Here is a 19,329-nt window from a genome sequence, read left to right on the forward strand (position 1 = left end):
TCACACACAACGATGCAGTAACAAAGGGCTCCGGATACGGAGCATAAAAGAACACAGAAAAGACACGCCTCCTATGGAAAACCTGAAAAACTTTAATAGTTGTTAATTCACCTCTAAACACAATGAGCGTGAACAGTTTAACGGCAAACTCGTGCTCTGAGCCAAGGAAGAGGCTTGAGAAATCACAGTACATTGACAGGAGGAAAAAAATATTTGCAACTTCAAGTTATTCAATGGGTAATATTTGGTAACTACTGTGGCACTTAAATCACCTCAAATTTAAACATAATGCCACCTGGATGTGTCTACAGCAGACACTGAAAACGATAACTTGCTAATAGAACTGCTAAACATTCTCCAGTAGTAACTACAGTTAGTTTGCTAAGGCTGTGTGTGTGTGTCCCCTCACCCACGGCAGTGGTACATTAAAAGATGGAGGAGATGTTTACTAATAGCAAGCACTAAGTTGAGGTAATAGGCATGAAAAACAGTAGCATCAGCATCCTGTGTGCTAATTGGCATCTGCTTATCAGACCGTAACGAAACAGATAGTGGTTTATTATCTTAGTGTGCATTTAGGCAACTGTATAAACTACATAACTTCAATCTGGAAAAATCCTACATTAAAGAGACACTAAATCCTTCAAGGCGGCAGTCTGAGTAGTCTTTGTTAGTCACTTTCAGATGCATATAGAAGTTCTACAGTTTGGGAAATAAATTAACCATTACCTCCAAAGGTGCCTCAACATGTTTTCTACTGTAAGCAGAGGAAATTGAACTGAAAACAACACTGAACATGGTAGAGAAGACTCAGGCAAAGGAAAGCATTACTAATTCCACTACAAACTTTCACCACTTTTTGGGTGGTGGGGAGTAAAGAAGTGATTTAAATAACAAGGTTTCAGAACATAGTACAAGCAGTAGCTCTGAAGTTGACTCCTGGTTTAGTATTTGTGTTACCCAATTCTACACAGGTTGTTTGGGTTTTTATTTAGGAAATGTTGGGTGTATGCTCTTGAATGTCTGTTTTAAGAAAATGCAATTCAACAAGTTCTGGAGGTGTTCCTTCTTCTGTGAAGGTTACCAGAACAATCATTTTTCTTCTGCTCTTTCCCAGGTGCGTCTCAGGAGGTACACTGAAGCATGAAGGCCCCCGATGTTCACCCATAAAGTTTGAGCTCTGCGCCAGATGTGGCCCAGTCGTGACAAGGCCTGCAAGGCAAAACACACAGCCAAAGAGTAGTGGTGGCTTCCAGACAAGCATGAATTTCCTTTAAATTATTTTTTATTATTCTAAATCGTATCTGAACAAAATGTCAAATGACTCCTCAGGTCCAAAACTGTGTTTAGATGTTACTAACTAATTATTGCTCTAAAAATAGATCACCTTCTGTCATTTTTCCTCAATATATTTCCAACTGTAAGCAGTTTGATTTTATTTCACAGAACATACCTTGGCAAAGCATTTCTTGTCCTGTGTAAGCAGCACGGCCCTGCCTGTCCCTGGTGTGCAGATCCGGCCCATCTCCATCAAGCAGGCTGGATACAGATCCCAGTTCTTCTTCTTGGACCCAATTCTGCAACATAAATTAAGATTCCCTTTGTGATCACTGAAGAACAGTTAAGTGTTGTTGGTCTTTCACACACGGATTAGCTCATTCAGGACTATGTTTACTATTAATTTCAACCTCAATTTTTAATACAAAGTATATAATACTTCTCAATTAGCCAAGTAACTAAATAGGGAGACTCCTGGACAGGCAAGCACATGCAGCAGCAGCAGCTCAGCACAGCAGCTTTACCAGCAATACCTCACCTCTTTCCAAACGGCATGTCTGACACAACGATGTCTACAGATCCAGTTCGCAAAGGGAGATTGCAAATATCCCACTGGATGATGTCTAAGGGTACGCCTGGGGAAGCATTGCTGCAAGTGCAAAGATGGTTATCTCAGACACGGTTTACAGAGAGTATTTTATATTGAGGAGGTCTATAATGTGGGCAAAAAGAACAAATGGGAAAATACAAACAAGACAGTCAAATGCATGAATGCAAAATGGATTTCTCTGCACACAATGCTACAGGAAAAGAAAATCACTTCTCTCTTTGCACTTCTCACCTTTCTTTATTCTCAATTTTCTTTAGTAAAGAACAGATGTTGTTTGCTGCTTTCTTTACAGCTTGGGGGTTGTTATCACCAGCGATGTGGCAGCAGCTAGGCCATTCTGTAGCTCCCTGGGGGGAAATACTGACAATAAGCAACACTAGCATCAAAACTGATGAATTTAAAACAAAACAAACAGAAGAATCACTCAACCATGACAGAATACGCTGATTTTAAAATCCTGTATCTGTTACAGGCATTATGAACCTTAAAATTTTGAAGTACTTTCAGATTTAGTTTCTTCCTGCTACAGGTTTGGGAAGCAAAATAACAGCCCTTACAAGAAGTGCACCTGTTTAAAAGCTGCTGAGACACTTCTGTAGTTCACTGCTCAGTTATTAACAAGGGAACTTACACGTATCATTCAGCTGCAGATACTGTCATGTTTTACAAGTTATAAAATAAAGGAGGAATCACCTCTATTGGTATTGCACCTGTACCACACATAGGATCAATTACGATGTCCGTTGGCTGTGGATCACAGAGCCTAAGGAACAGAAGAAAAGATGTGGTGAGAAGTCTTAAAAACATGAATTTCTGTAAGGAAGGAAAATGGAACTATTTCAATCACTCTGATTCCAACAAAAAAAAACCCCTCCTATGTGATTCCCCCCCCTTCACTAATTAACATTTTATAAATAGCAGTACAGGGAAATACTTTCAAGCATGTGATACAGAATTTTGTTGGCTAACACAGCAAACGTTTACTTGGTCAGCTGGAAAACATCCACTGCCAATTACAAAGCACACTGCTTCAGCAACTATGCTTATTTTCTTTCTTTCTTTAAGAATTAACAGAACAGGCTTTTGAAGAAGGGGTGGGTGGACAAAGGATCTAATTTCCAAAACAAAATGACTTGTTAACTGAGAATAGTACAATACTATGCAATTGCACTGACCTAAGCATGCTGTAAGCGAGAGTTGAACGCAGAGTTGTGGGTCCAAAATGTGTAATATTCCGTCTGTGAAGACTCTCCTCTGTTAATGCAATACCCACAACTACTTCATTATTGTGAATATTCAGAAGAACCTAGAGAAAAAAGCTTGAGCTAAATTTCAGGAGTAAACAGAAGTTATCCACAGTATGACTGGCAAATATGAGACTCTAAAGTGGCAATTTTAAAAACATGAACTACATATAAAAGAGCACTCCTTGAAGAAAAGCAATGCACTGTTTTATGGCAAAAACGGACAGCATTCTGGAGAGCATTCACACATTTTCTCATTCACACAGAGCCTTTTACACAAGAGTTCAGAAACTGCTATAACCATGATGCTGATTTTTTGAAAGTTGTGTTTTGTAAGTACAGGGGAGAAGTTGGGTCCTGCAAGTCACAGTGAAGCATCTGCAAAGCAGCAATCAAATCATATTTCTAGTCCCCTCCACTGTATTAATCTGGAAGGTGAAAAACTTGCTCTAGGGCAGCAGGACACCTCTTCACATGCCTGCAAGAAAAATAGGGGTTTCTGCCCCTCAAAAACAGTGGACTGGTCCTCACCTAACTTCTGCCTTCCCTATAAAAAGGAGCAGATACTGGACAGTTAATGTTAACAGTTTCTGCCCCCTCACCCATGAACTACAGCTTCCAGATAGTTTATCTTCTGTTAACTTACACCAATACAAGACAGCAGAGTAAGGAAAGATTCATTGAGGGTGAAAGTAAAGCAGAAAGCACTTATGTTGTATTTAAATATGAGTAAGACCAAGTGCTAGAGGAGGAAGCAATACTCAGTACTTGAGCTTTTGCTGCAATTGAGGGAAAGGTGAAAGGTTTTGGGCACCATCTCGGGTGATCTTAGTCAGCTAACTCAAGAAGACAACAGCATCTGCAGAGAAAAGAGGGACCCAAAGAAGGGGACGTGTGGGGGGCACACTGGACCAACAAAAGGGATCACTATGATGGATGGCCAAGGCAAGCGGTGGGATGTCAGGACACACATGATGTGCCCATGAAATAAGTGCCTCTGAGGAGGCCATGACTTCAGCATTTCAATTTTCAGTTCCAGAGTCATTGGGAGATACCTATGTATCAGAACTAAGTTTTTACAACAAAAATGCAGGTATTTCCAAGGCACAACATTGTACCTCCACATCAAAGTTAGTCATGTCAGCTTTCCACTGGAAGTGCTCCTGCACAGCTCCACCGAAGTCTCTCGCAGCCTCGTTTGAGCTAAAACTGTGCTTGTCTCCTGCTCTATTGCACGTCACACGGAACTTCAACACCTTCGCCTCTCCATCGCTTGTCCTGCTGTCACCAGCCTCGGTTTCAGTCCCAGCACCTGCCTGCAATTCATCTTTAGCATCTGGTTGTTCGTTGTTACCCTCCTCTTCCTTTTCCTCATTTTGGGATGCCACTTCTGGTGTCTTTTCTGTATCCTGACCATCAGCAGGTTCCACACCTGCAGTGTCCTGGGCATAGTCCTCCTCTTTCTTGCTGTCTTTTTGATCTGCTTCTTTGTCTTCTCCGTCGCTGTCATGGTTTAAACCAGGACAGTCACTATTCAGCTTCTCCTTCCTCACAGTACTCTGCCGATTGTGTTTTTTGCGTTTTGTCTTTTTCTTTTTTAAGCTGTTGTTCAGCTCCCAAACCTTCAATGGATCAGTCCAGGGCAGCTTTTTAACCAAATCTTCCAAATCCTTTAGAGCATCCTCCTTTAACAGACAAAAAAAATTGTGATTTACAGTCATTCCATCCCTTCAGAAGATATCATTTTCCAAAAAGTCTCTCAAAGTAGTTTCCTAATCATATGCCCACATTCAAGAAAAACTTATAGCTTTTTGTGCTACTTATGGCATAACGACACTGAATGACGCAGAACTCGTAGTATTTCATAATTGTGTCTTGTCAAAAAAACACCTAACACTAAAATGACTGAAGTGATACTTCATTGTCTTGTGTTTGTGTGACCTACAAGCATGGCATTAGCTTTCACCCCAGATTTTGTCCATGCAACATATTTAACTGAAAAATTATGGTAGACAACATGACCATGTTTCTATTTGACAGATCAGCAAAGAGAAATGGGGATAATACCACAAATATCCCCCAACTTGCTCATAAAACAGAATACTTTCTGCAACTAGTGCTACGTTAAAAAAAACGCTACAAACCCCAGAAGCAGTTGAGGGATGATGACTAACTCACCTTGGTTTCTTTAAATTCATAGTTTTTGAACTCTTGAACAACAACAAACAAGTTATCCACTGACCTCAGGCGATGGACCTGGAAGAAACGAGAAAGCGCAGCGCACGTTACTGACCAGGCCTGCGGAGGGGGCTGTGCTTGCTGCTGCTAGCCGGGTACCTTACGGCCCCAGCTCAGGGACCGTGCTCTCCCACTCCACCTCGGGAGCGGGGTGCCCGGCTCAGCGTGGGCCGGGCCCTGCCGCTGCCCACCGCCACAGCCACGAGCGCGGCACAACCGCCCCGGTACCAGCCGCGGCCCCGGCAGCGGGAGGGAGCGGACCTGCGGCAGGCCCTGCGCCGGGACCTCGAAGTAGATCTTCCCGCGGTCCCTGCTGATGCGGGCGGCCGAGCCCAGCTTCTCCTGCACCTCCTCGGCCGCCATCAGCTCGAACCCGGTGGGCACGGTGGCGCAGATAACGGCCGCCAGCTCCGCGCCCTCCCCAGCCGGGGCTACACCGGGACCCGGCGATCCCGCATGGCCTGCCGCCTCCGCCATGTTCCCGCGCCAAGGGACCGCGGGGCAGGACCAGACCCGGGTTGACCAGACACTCCCACAACCCAACCAGCCCCGCCAGCAGCACACAGCACCACGCGCCGCCACAGCTCTCCCCTTCCACTTCCGGGCCGCGCAACGGTCAACTAGCCACAGGGCGACAGCGCCGCCTGCTGGCCGGCGGCTCCAGCCCCGGGGACTCGGGGCGCTCGGCGGGGCGGGCTCCCGGTCCCGGCTCTGGGGTCGTCAGCGCGGCAGCCGCCGCTGCCGGGAGAGCCCTCTGCCTCCGCGTGTCGGACCGTGAGTGGGCGCTGCCTGGTTTCCCCATGTTATAAAAGTACGGAATTCCCTGGGTCTTCGGGATGCTCCTCTGGGAATGTGTCCAGCACCACAACTGATCTGTAAATAAGAACCTAACCGCTATACGGGTTTTTTTAGGAGGCACAGAGAGAGAGGCAGGCCACTCTAAATGTCTTCATAACCATGGCTGCATCAGTGTGACGAAGTATGAACTGCATGAAACTGAAGGAGCGCTGTTTTCCATCCTCTCCTCTCCAAATCATAGCATCAATCAGTCACAGACTGGTTTGTGTTCAAAGGGACCTTGAAGCTCATCTAGTTCCAACCGCTGCCATGGGCATCTTCACCTGTTCCCAGCGTTGGATTTATAAGTGTAAAACCCAGCTTGCCCCTGCAGCTCGTTCTCCCTCAGTGGCAGTACTGGTGACAGCACTGTTTGTTTTCGTTTTCCCACGTACGTTCTGATTCCGCTCTGGCATTTCAGTAACAAGCAGGGTGCCTCAAGCACTGCTCTTGCCATTAAGCCTTCTGAAGCACTGCTTTGCTTTCACATGAGAAGTATGTGAGTGAGAGTGTGTCTCAGAGAGGGAAGGTGTGGGGTTTATGCCATCAGTTTATTTTTAACTTGTGATTCGAGTCTGAAAATACAGAATTTAAACCATGGAATTTGGGTCATAAACACACTGGAGAAAGTTCCTGTGAAATGGGTTCTATGATGAGAATTTAAAAATAAGCTAAAGCAGACAAAACCACTGGGTATGCTTGCATCTTGTGATCTGTAGCTGGCACCCTGAGAGATCTTTCCAGTGTGGTGGCAGTTCCATGATACCAGGTGCAATGGCACTGCATAAACTTATATCCCCATGCAACTGCTGAAGCAGCCCGCGATGCTTCCCCTTTACTGCAGTATTTACAAGGTGCAGATGAAGTTGGTGTGGTTTGCCAGCCAGGGGATCGGAGCATCTCGCTCCGTGCCTGCAGCACCACAAGGGCACACCAGCAGCAGTAGGAACCCCAGCAGGCTGGGTCCTGGGGTGTGCGTCTTGCTGCTCACATCAATATTACAGGTTTTGCTTAGCTCTATGCTGCAGCAGTGCCTGTAGCGAGGGAGAGCTTTGTGGGTCAAATGGGATAAAGAACTTGTACTGCTGAGCTACTCTCAACAGCAGACTTTTCAGCATATTTTGGTGAAGGTATTTGCCAGACACTTAAATTAATCCCATATGTCTGGTCTATCAGCAGCAGCTCTGACCCTTCCCAGCTGGTCTCAGATTGAAAGGTGAGAACCGGTAATGAGCCTGCCTTGCTTCAGCTCCTGAAATCTGTCCAAGCATCACCCGCAGAACCATTTCCTGCCAGTGGCCAGGTCCTGCAGTAGCTGAGGACTGCTGTTTGTCTAATACCCATGCAAGACTCTTAGCATAATGCCCCACTTTGCTTGCAGCTTTCCTCCCAGAAACTCCTGACGTGCTCTGTGGATGTAGAGCTGAAGCATCTTTCAGCTTAAACAGGGGGGAGATGTCACCTTTGTGAATGACAGAGGCAAAACCACTCAGACCAACACTGCACAGCACAACATGTGACAGTGGGAGTGAGGAGAGATTTTTTGCCTGAGGATTTAGGATGAACCCTCCTGTGTGGGAGGCACACTGGCAGTGTTCTATTCAGATCTTATCCTGAGAAGGGTCCCACACAGTGAATTAGAGGACAGGCCTCCCACACGATCTGGAAGGTGCAGACTCAGCCGTCTGCGTGTCCTTGGCTGCCACTGAAATCCGTGTTATTTGTTGAACCCTTAGGAAAACTCTGCAGTTGCTTTCAGTGGGAATGTGGCGATGCCCTGTGGTGATGGCACAGCAGTGCTCTATGGGACGGAAGAGAGCTGACCTGGCAAAACTAAGAACAGTTTCCATGGAATCTAAGTACTTTAATTCTCATTCCTTGATCAACCCTCTGTTATAGAAAGCTCCTGTATATTTCAGATGCTTCTTGAGTGACTGTGAGATAGCACCCTTTGTATTCCAACTGTGTATTATGTCATTTCTATCTCTTTCAGTAAAACCACACCATAGATGTGTTGGTCATTGGGGCTGCAGAAATATATAAGCTGGGAGATAGTGTTGCAAATGTAGACGGAAAAAAGTATCATTGCCATGCTGTTCTGTGAGTAGTAGCATACATGTTCTCATTTATCCAAACAGCCAATGAATTTTTTACATATAGATAATATGGGACATGTGTTTTGGTAGGAGAGAAAAACAATAAAGCGCCTTCAAGAGAAACCGGAGTTGTATTTTCATGTCCATTATGAATCCCTGTTCCCAGAGCCAAGAAATCAAACTGGCTCGCACAAGAGGAAACCTCCAGTTAAAGCAAGAACGTACCTGTTGGGTAGATCTGTTAGGCTTGTTACAGACTGAAGCGGTTCCTGATGAGCTGGCAGCATCGATTTCATGGCTGGTTTAGTCCATACCTGAAGAGGAGAATTGCTGTCCATTTGTCTGGAAGGTTTTGTGTGCTGGGTGAATTGGGTCTGCCCATTTGGAAGGTGAGCTTCAAACAGCAGGCTGAATCCCAGAGGACATGGCGGTTTTCTTCACTCTTGCTCTTCAGGGCTAATCAACAGAGCGATGGAAATGGCAACCATCCAACTAAAGAAAATGCCCTAATATTATCCTGGAGTAAATTATTTGTCTTATAATGTTGGCATATAACTGAAGAACATTTACAGCAAACTTAATGTACTAAACCAAATAACTTATGCTATAATTGGGACTATAGGATGAATATAAACAAAGAATAAACTGGATTTTGCATCATCAGGTACCTCAGAATAGGTGTGTGACTCTGCACAGAGCTCTGTGGTTAGTTTGCCGCTGACTTGCTGTCTGACTTTGGCATAATTTGCAGATTTGTTTTTAAAAAGCACGGTTTGGGTCTCTATGTGGTGAATTGGGGTTTTCTTTTCATTTTTGTTACTAGCTTCCCCCATGAGAAAATTCGGGGTTTCTGGCTTTTTTGGGTGTTTGGGTTTTCTTCGTAGGTGACCTGTTGGATAACTGGATGGATTCTTTCAGTTCAGACCTAAATAAGGCAACTCGGTGGCAAACCATTCAGAAATAGTCCGTTTTCAAAAGATGTTATGTGGCTGGAGATAGTGAAGCAAACAGACAAAACTCCCAAAACCTCAATCAGCCAAATCCTTTCCTTTCTCCAAAGCTCAGTTGCCACTTCTGGACTGTTTGTGCACCACTATGCCCCTGTTTTGCAGGGATCAGTTTTCTCCAGAAAGTCTCTGGAGTTCTTTGGTGAACAGCTCTGAATCTTAGAAGTGAAAATCAAGCAAACGAATGCTTGTTGGCTCTAGGGCAGCATGAGAAGGATGCACTGTGCTGGGAAAAGGTGCACTGCAGCAAGTCAGATTTCAGCAAAACCTATGGTGCAGGGGGAGTTGTTAACATGGACTGTGGGGGATTGAAACACCCGTGTGTTTGCAAACCGGTGTCAGTCAGACAGCTTGCAAGAGCAGCTTAACTCTGTGCTGCTGGTGAGGGGTGGCATGGTTCCATTTGGAACTGCAGTGCCAGCCTTCCAGTGAGCCAGAGCCAGCTCTTGCGAGCAGGAGCACTGGGCAGTGCGGCAGGCAGTGGGATGCTCTCGGGCATCGAGACCTGGTGGCTCTTCCTGCTGCCACATGAGGCTGGCAGAGCAGCGGGCTGGGTGGCAGAGCTGGGAAGCCATTCCCTGGCAGTGTTCTTCATCGAGTTACTTCATTTTTCTTAAGTATTGCTATTTCCTATGTGAAAGAGAAAGATAATATAGTATAGTGCTTGGAAATCTCCAGCTGAAGTATAAAGTCATGTTATTTTAAACCCCAGACATCAGAAGAGGGGTGAATTGGCAACTTAATGGTTACCGGGTGGCAGAGAGTTAGTATTCATGGTAGCACTGGTGAGCCCTGTGCCTTGCTCAGAAGAGCTGTCAACTGAAGCTAGCGGGTTATAAGCCGAGCCAAATAGTTAACAGCTTAAAATGAGAAATTACATAGCAAACCCTTATTACTGGAGGTATTTTGTTAACAAGAGGATGGTCCCACCTTTCCCGTCCCCAGCAGATTTTGCACATGAACTAATAAGCCTCAATTAGCAGCCTCTGTATGGGCAGCACGGAGGTTGCAGAGCTGTGTGCAGATGAGCGATAAGGCCATAAAAGAACAACAAGCTCATACTATAAAATGTAGATGTGCTTAAAATGTCAGACTGATGAAACCATTCAGTGCTGGATTGTGCACCCCTCTGTCTCGAGAAACCCAGCTTTGTTCTCTATGAGGTGTGTTAAATGAAAACTCTGCTGAGGGAGCATAATCTAGCAAGAAAGGTTATGTGCACACGGAACTTCACACCACCACCGGTTTCATGAAAGCAGTGAGATGTGTTCAAAGTCCTTGCTTGACTTGGACCAGAATAAATGAAATTAACTTCTTGGATTGGTTTAATTAATTTGGTAGGGCATAAACAGATTTAGAGATGGCAAGTTTTGTCTGCACCTGCCTTGCCTGGAGAATCTGCTTATATTGAGTTAATTTCAAAGCTGTAGAATTAATTTGGTGTGAACAGGTGTGATTTGTCCTGTAGTGACAGGGATGTGTTGTAGTAATCCCATCCAGCACTTGATTTTGCAAAGGTTGAAGATCTCTGAGCAAGGAAATACGTTTTCTTTTAACCCAGTCCCTCAACACACAGCTGCAAAGCCTGTGACTCTCAAGACATATCTGAGGAGGACCATGGTCTTCATGAGAAGAAGAGCACAGGTGGGGCTCCTCAGAGCAGCCCAGTTTTATAAGAAAGCATAAAGGAATGCTGGGATCCCTAAATATTCCAGGCCATCACGGAAAAGCTGGAGGACAAGAAGATTTAATATCCATGACACATCACCTTAAGAAATCCACATCAAACAAAACCTTTAAAGTGAGACAGTTGATCTTTTTCAGTGTCTGCAATTTGCTACAGACCATCTCAACTTCTACTTTGGACTGAAAAACATCACGATTAATCCAAATTAAACATCACAATTAATCCAAATCCTTGACATCTTCTCACAGCAAAGTCCCATGTAAGCTGCCACATGTCACACCAGATGTGTCAGCCGTTCAGTCAAGCAAAAGCCTGTCTACATTAGTGACGTGCAGCCTGATGTCTCTCATCCAAGGATGACCTGGGCTTTGTGTTGTAGCAGCAGTGTGTGTTGGGTCTGTCAGAGTGATATGGGTGTAGCTCAGTTTTCATGGTCTCCGGGTTCATCTGTCCCCATGTCCGTTGTAATCCTGGAGGCTATTGGGAAGGATGAAGTGGTCAGGGTTTTCAGGATCCTGTCTGCAGATAGCCTGGAATGCCTGATGGAAAAGGCAAGAATAGTGCCAGACGTACTGCACCTTAACTTCATTAGTGGAGGAACTATTGCCTTCAGTTGTTTATTTAAGGTGGTTTATGGCGACTTGATGAGTTAAACTTCAGGGCCAATGGATTTGATTGCCTGAAATGTCCTTGAATGGAGAGAAGCATTTCAGCCACCCTAGAAACTATTCTTTGGCAGAATGGCCAAGAAGGAACCCACAGTAACAGCATCAGTTAGACAGCGAGGAAGGAAAACACAAACAGGTGAGAAGCACTGACCTCCGGTGGGATGAGGACAGAGCAGTCAGCACTCTTGTCTTCCTAGGAATTACCAGATAACTGCAAATGACTTTTTGTACCCTGTGGCAGAAGCAGGATAATTATCACTGCTAGCTCTAGCACCACGCTGCTGTCTTCATTCAGTGCTACAGTGGAAGCTGGGCAGGTCTTACCTGGGCTCAGTACCAGTGTATTCTGCATGGGGTTTTTTCTCCAACTCAGTGCTGCATGACACCTCTTTTGTTTTGAATATGTACATTTCCAGCTGTCTCTCTGTCCTTGCACTAGCATGTCACACTGCAGGACAGAGCTGGGTTATCTATTGGTTGTGGTCACAAGATATTTTAGATCCAAATATGTGAACAGCAAAAACATAGTTCCACACATTTTCCTGTGGATGTGAAGAAAATCTATGTAAGTCTATGTAAGAATGTATGTATGTAAGTCTATGTAAGAATGATGTGCTTTTTATATTCTGCTTATTTAGCCATAACTTCTTTTAAAATACATATGAAAACAGTAGAGTGAATTAATTTCTGGGATAACCTCACTGTCTTTACTAGATACATTTGAGGCTCATCTCAAGGTAATCCTGGGTTCACTGTGATAATTAAAATTTGAAATAGTATAGTTTTGCTCTGTTTATATCTCTTCCTACATTCATAAAGCATTTCCCCTCTGGTGAGCTATCTTAGATCTCCATATCAGAGATCATATCAACTTACCCTTAGTGAAAACAAATGCACTGCAGACCACCAGTGAAGCCCTGTATAAGGGTCTTGCACATGGGCAGGAAATCACTGCTCTTTGTGCGTGGTTGTTAAGAGAAATGCCAACAGAATGAATATTTTCATGATGCTGAGTGTTACTAAAAATGGGTTCCCAAGGTACTCCAGAATTGCGCAGATGTCTATAGACCATTGCTCTGTTTGGCAGTTAGAGGGTAAAAATGAGAGGTGCTTGAAAAGCTGTAGTCAGAGCTAGCCGAAGCCCAAATTTTATTTGAGGATGGATGAGCAAGTTCCCACTAAGTTTTTCTTTGATTTTGGATAAACATATATTTTAGAAAATTAATTTCTTTGAAAAGCACATTCAAGGAAAGAGTTTCCTGTTATTGCAGCTAATATAGATCTGGATTGCATTTTTTTGATTCTGGTAAACGGACTGGGTTGGTCTTCAGTTCAGAGAAGAGGACAGTGGTAGCTCCCAGCTCAAATTCTTGAGCCAATGTTTCCCTTCTCTGTTGGAAGTATGCAAGTCAGTTGTTAGGCATCTGAATCCAGCTGCCGGGTACCTCCAGCAACCAAAGAGTCTTGCCTAATCTTGTAGGTACTAAAAGCTACGGATATCCAAATTTCTGTCAGCATACATGAATGTAACTGCTGAATTCCCAAAGCTGTTCATCAGTTCATGCACAAGGCCTGGGAGCATTCTCAGACACGACCTTCTCTTTTGCCAACGTGCTCATGAAAACTCATCCAGAGATACCAATCTCTTTCTTAAATCAAAGCATCCTCCACCCTTCCCAAAAGAAAGATACTGTGACCTTCTGTGGTTAGCTTTATAGGCTCTCTTTTGTCTTGTCAATAGGGTGGAGGGAGAGTCTCCATTAGAGCTCCTCTTCCACATGACCTGGAAAAGAAGTCTTCTCTGTGGGTGTCCTAGCCCTTTGTTCCAGCTCTGTGTGGGTTAAGCCTTTGCTGTTGTAGTCCCTCTCCCATGTCAGTACTTACTGGACCATTGCCTGGTCTGGGTGCTGAGGTGCTTCCCTGAGACAAAGCTGACCAGGATTCCAGCTCCCCTTCCCAACCTGTCAGAGCAAGGAGATGTAATCCAGCCAGTGGGTGTGGGGAAAGCCATTTTTCCAGAGGAAAAGATAATTTGTCTTACATGCCGCGGGCCAGGTGGTGAATTTCAAGTTAGACACAAGAAGTATTTAACTGCTTTAGAGTTTGAACCATACCTCCCTTCTCCACATTTCCCGCTGGCTAGCTTAGGTTTAGATGGCTTTCTAGATCCCTTGCCGAGTATTTAACCATTCATCTCCATTATGGCACTATGAAGGAACCTGTCCGCACGCCCTGGTGAGTACTGTGGATCTCCTGGCAGCAAAATACTGCCCACTTATCTCCACCCCATAATAACAGAAGCTACTTGAAGCCCAAATCCCAGTGCTTTTCAGAGCATTGAGCTCCAGTGTGATTACACACTGTAAATGGAGCCTAGCCTCCTACACCATTTAGACATACTTGAAAATATTATCCTCTCTGTCGCAGTGTTCCACCTCTAAAATGTCTCAAGTAGTTATGAGAAATTCAATGAAATTACGAGGCGTGCAAATGCTGTGGTAAATAAATAAATACCCAATGAGGAGAAGAGCAAGAAAGTGTTTGAAATATACCAGGAACTTTCACATGTTTGAAGCCTGAGTAGCCCAGAGATGCCAGATGCCCTGGTAAGACTGAGCAAGCAAATTGGTGTCCACCCAGGGGTGGCATTTAGGGCAAAGCAGCTGTGGATTCCTCTGTAAACATCTACAGTTTCCATGTGCCCGACCTTTCTGTGCGATCTGAAGCTAAAAGCAAATCACTGGCACCTCACTGGACACTTGGAGTGTTTAAGTGAGTTTGTGCTCTTGCAGAGCCTTATATCAAACCCTGGTGGGGTCTGACATCCTCCCCAGCAGAGGTGTGCCCTGAGGGGAGGCAGAGCAGTGTGATGCTGTGCGGCTGCAGTGGTCTGACATCTCAAGAGGTACCAGAGCCTGTATGACACCCATCCCTGGGACTCACGCTGGGGCAGTGGTGGTGGCACTTCCCTGTGCTCCATGAGCTGTTCATCCACGGAGGCTCAGCAATTACACTAATGCAACAGCCACAAGGTGATACTTGCTCCACTTACTCATCACTAAAGATCTCATGATTAGCAGGTGAAGAGCCCACTGAGATGAGTTCAACTCTGACAGGAGGAAGGATACTTCCTGCTTCCCTTATGGAGAATTGCGCAAGCTGGTAATAGGACTGGATTTAGTTAGAGCAGGCTTGTTTTGTTGGGAATGGAAAGCAAAACAATGCCAGTTAGGGAATAAATTTCAGAAATTAAATGGGATTTTACCAGTGGTTTCAAATGTAATTTAATAGGTTTGGGTTTTTTTCCTAAAATGTTTAATGCCAGACATTGTATCCCGCTTCCTAGCAGTCTTTCCTTTCTTCCTACTGCAGGCAGCCAGCCTGCATACTCTCTCACCGTGAACCTGTGACCTGAGGAAGCATCTGCGCTGCTCTGGCTGTTGGTTTATGGGCTCAGTCCTTAACAAACACAAGAGTTTAGCAGAACTTGGAGAGTATAAGTCTGATTTCCAGTTCTACCAAATCCATCTCTTCAGCACGTGCAACTATTGGCCTCAGAGAGGTGATTTTCAGAAACAGAGAGCAGTCTGTGGCTTCAAATTTGTTCCCTTGAAGCTGTATGTTATCCCGCAAAGGGCTGTCTCTGCTCCAGAGGTGCTTTGTAAAAATACACTTATGTTTTAACAGCTTGAAGCTATTAAGTAGGTAGTGTGAGCTGGGCTTTCATTGTTTTAAAGCAACACCTACATTGGGCCATTTCTAAATCAGAAACTGGCACAGCATGCTCCTCATCAAGCCACCTAACTGGGACTCCTGCTACTGAGCTGGAAAGTAGGTTTTGACTTAGCCTAATGCTGGAAGGACATTCATGCCTGGATGTAAGGCAGCAGGTTCTTCCAGTTTGTGTTCTGACAAAGTAGATCCCTTAGCCATTTATTGTTACTGGGATCCCTAGTGACCCTGCAAATGAGAACTGTGGGATCCTTTTTACAACAATCACGTTCCTTCACTGCTGAGATGAGATGTTGGTATGTTTTACAACTGTGTGGGTTTGACACACTACAGTAAAACCACTGTAAAATCCTTTGAGTGTCAGCTTTAAGGACAGAGCTATTTTCATGCCTTCTGGTCAGGTCTGGCACATGAAGCTTCACTCAATAATTCCTGCATCCAGTTTGCCAGTGCCAAAGTTTGGAAAAATTAACTTTCCATAAAACCATCAACTGGTAGAGAATCCTTCACGTGAAAGTTAAACTGCTCCCATGATTAATCACTCTTACTGCCTTTTTTACAAGGAACCAGTATTTTACAGGTTGGCTATATACTGTCACTGCCTGGTGTTACTTTCTAAAGCTTTGGAGCAGAGTTCTTTCTCATATCTTGCAGGGTAGAGTCCAAGTTGTCTCCTTGAGAAGTGAAATCAAAAGTGTTCTCATCCAATATAAAAAAGCTGTGAGCAGCATAGGAAGCTTTTCAGTGAAAACAGCATGTAAAGGTGTCGGGCTCTTTTCTTCTGTAACCTCTTGAAGAAAGTACTGCTCTCAGGGGACTCTGGGCAATAGCTTTACCATTTCCTCTTCAAATGTCACTCTTGCTGTGCGCTTTTTGTACTGTTTTCACTCCCTCTTCTGCATTACTTCACTGCTACTCAGAAAGGTGCCATGGATTTATTACAGAAGTGAGGGTTAAGTATTGGGATTTGTTCCAGTCGTTGTCTCTGGAATGTTTTTAGTACATTTTTCTAGCATACCATCTCTGTTTGCTGCTGAGAATAAACAGCCCCATATTTTGTCTTGTCTTCTAATCTCTCCTTGCCTTTTTCTCAGTCCCCTCCTCTTAAAACACTCAATAAACAAGCTGCCCAGCGGTTTGTGCTGCACTGTGTTCCACTGGCTTTGTGTTCCTAACCCGTGACCCACAGGCGCAATCTGAACTCCAGAACACATTATTTTGGCCTGAAGTCTGTTCCTGGTTCTTCCATCCCAGGGGTGTTTTTGCTGCCCAGTGATCCCAGAGCAGGCATCCTGTGTTCCGTGATAAGAAATGGGAATGCTAATCACTCAACAGAGCAGGCTTTGTGTGTTGCTGGGGCTGTTGCAGTGTAACCCTGTGATGAGGGCACTGTCCTTGTCTGTCACATGGTAGACACGTGAAATTCGCGTGGCAGGGCATGGACTGTCTTGTACAGGCACCAGCTACAGAGTCTGCGTGACCTAGCATAGGTGCAAGGTGAGGATGCATGTGCACAGTTACTCTATTCATCTGTGTAATAACCCAGTGTGGTCTCCATCGTTCTCCATCCGCATTATGTGGCATCCCAGAATCACACCCTCCTTGCCTTGCTAGCTCTGTTCCCTATTTTCATTAACAGTTTGGATGGCAGAGTACAGAAAAGGCTTGACTACATTTGCAGGAGCATCAGAGGAGAGGATTAGGATTTGAAATGAACTGAAACCCAGAATGCTGGTCAGCAGTGATGAGTGCAAGGTGTGCTGTTCTTGAGCAAGGGAATAGAGCTGCAGCCCTGCAAGCCAGCACTGCTAGGGTGAGTGTGCTGGGAGGAACCTGGGGACTTGGGTAGATCACAAACTGGGTGTGAGCTTGTGTCATGCTGGGATGATGAACAGGAGGGTATGACCTGCAAGCAGGGGATACAATCTGCCTGCTCTACTGACTCTAATGGGTCTCCTCTGTTTCTAGTCTTGGGCACTGCACTTCCAAAAACTGGGGAGTATTCAAAAGGTGAATGGAGCACGGTCTAAAAAGCATGACTTCTAAGAGAATTTAACCAACTCGAACTGTCTTTTCTTAGACAAAATGGGTGAGGTGTGTGCAAGGGTGATACATTTCTAAAATACCACAAGGCTAAGAGCAAAGGAGCAATCTTTTGCCTTTGTCCATAGCACAAAGGTCGAAAGGTTATTTCCTTTAAACTGCAGCTATAAATACTGAGATTAACTGTCAGAAGTTTGTTCCCCACTCTTAACCATGCTAAGGCTAAAGGGGCATGGGACTGTGGAGACTTTCCTGACAGGTAGGTATCTAAACTCCTCTTGCTGACACAGGACCTGGGAAGCAGGAGGTCCCTACTAGTCCCATTCCTAATTCTTCATTCAGAATTCTTTATTCTTTGTCATCATTCAGACGTGGGGGATAATCTTGTGGACCTGCAATGTGCATCATCACATTTGCTGTTACACCTGATGTGTCAGATTAGCTCCTCACAGAGTCCAGAAGGATACTGATGCTATGAGAATATAAAACTTCTCTGAGATACCATGGATACTGATGAGCATCTTCATAGTTTGCATTTGTGCTTTCCTGATACATTTCATGTGAAGCCTTGTTTTCCTGACAACCAATTTATTAGTGTGTAAATTGAGGCTTGCATATTAAAAGACCTGCCAAGTATCACTTAGGGGCCAGAAGAGAGTCTAATAGAATTATAAAGTTGATTTAGCTATCTTATAAAGTAATTTTAATTATCCTCTAGGATGGAATCTTACAAGATCTATAACACGGAAATATCAAGAGAGTTTTACTGATTTACCTTCTGTTAAATTCTCTGTGACTCTACTATGGGGATGCAAGGATTTGTAAGACCCCTATCTGTTCTGATGTCTGTTGTGTTAAATCATACATTCAAACAATGTATTAGGTGCTCAGCAATCCTGCTGTCCCTGATATTTTGAGCTGAGAAAAATCAGTTTCAGCCTCTTATCTATAAATCCAGGCTGTAGTATTGAAAGTGGTAGCATGTATGAGCTCCGACCTCTTTCTTTCTCTGAAGCCACTGTTATAAGCAGCTGTCAGTAACACTGTCCATACCTAAAAGCTGTTGTTTCAGACCTTTGTTGATAGCTAGGCAATTGCTTCCAATTCATCATTAGTCATTTCTGTGCTAAAGCAAAATTATTTTAGTGCATTTTAAATAGATTACCCTGTCATTTGAGGTGATATTTGTATAGAGAATTAATGAGCACCACACACTATGTATAGCAGTGTATGTGGTGCAGTTCGTCTGTTGACTTTGCTCGGAAATCACAACTTCTTCAGCAGGAGAAACTTGGTGAAAATTGAGTGACCTTGTGACAATGAGTCTGCTGAGAATTATCTTAGCTTGCATATAACCTGCATAGGCATTGCAGTTGAATACAACTGCAAGCAGTTTAGCTTAATTCTAAACTGATTTCTTTAAGTGTTTCCTACGTAGAAGTTTTAAATTACATTGCTAAACCGAAATCCTTTTGTTAAGAGTATTTGAAAGGAGACTGGCACATGCTTATACACTTAAAAGACCTTCTGGGGAGCTTTGGATTTAGGGCTTTAGTTTTTAAAATCTATGAAACTGATCTACTAGTAAAAGTGAATTTCTATTTTAAACCTAAGTGCTCTGAAGTGGGAAGCCTGCACTGTCTTTTAGCATGCGAAACAGACAGTTTGATCGCCTACTTGAATTCTGTTTTGCACAAAAATGGAGCTTTAGAAACACATCCTTGTGCTTTCGATTTCTTAGAGTAGAAGGGCGGCTCAGAAGTGACTGTAACAGGGTTTGCATTGACAGGAAGCTGGTCTTGCTGTGAGTCATTCTGAAAGGGGGTTTCCGTGAATGAAATGACTGAATGTGTGTCTGTGTGACACAGAGAAAGAAATGATACAACACG

The 19,329-nt window shown here is 44.2% G+C and overlaps 1 protein-coding gene across 1 annotated transcript; it reads right to left on the minus strand.

Annotated features, from left to right (window-relative positions):
• Positions 1–69: 69 nt before the first annotated feature.
• Positions 70–5,893, minus strand: THUMPD3 (THUMP domain containing 3). Its single transcript, XM_061362495.1, has 9 exons — positions 5,632–5,893; positions 5,311–5,388; positions 4,251–4,817; positions 3,064–3,194; positions 2,582–2,651; positions 2,120–2,235; positions 1,817–1,927; positions 1,454–1,577; positions 70–1,212 (listed from the first exon to the last, which is right to left on the minus strand). The coding sequence occupies exons 1-9, from the start codon at positions 5,845–5,847 to the stop codon at positions 1,093–1,095; spliced, it is 1,533 nt and encodes a 510-aa protein (XP_061218479.1). The 5' UTR covers positions 5,848–5,893; the 3' UTR covers positions 70–1,092.
• Between the last annotated feature and the right edge of the window lie 13,436 nt (positions 5,894–19,329).

Source organism: Neopsephotus bourkii, unplaced genomic scaffold (assembly GCF_033783945.1).
Source record: "Neopsephotus bourkii isolate Nb327-2 ecotype Australia unplaced genomic scaffold, CSIRO-AGI_Nbou_v1 NB_1120, whole genome shotgun sequence".
NCBI classification, from domain to species: Eukaryota; Metazoa; Chordata; class Aves; order Psittaciformes; family Psittacidae; genus Neopsephotus; species Neopsephotus bourkii.

Excerpts from the sequence above, each read along its gene's own strand:
- THUMPD3 (XM_061362495.1), bottom strand. The coding sequence starts at position 5,847 with ATGGCGGAGGCGGCAGGCCATGCGGGATCGCCGGGTCCCGGTGTAGCC. Across the intron at positions 2,236-2,581 it reads CAGGTGCAATACCAATAGAG|GGAGCTACAGAATGGCCTAG; the intron begins GTGATTCCTCCT and ends ATTTCCCCCCAG. Across the intron at positions 1,213-1,453 it reads ACAAGAAATGCTTTGCCAAG|GCCTTGTCACGACTGGGCCA; the intron begins GTATGTTCTGTG and ends TTTGCCTTGCAG.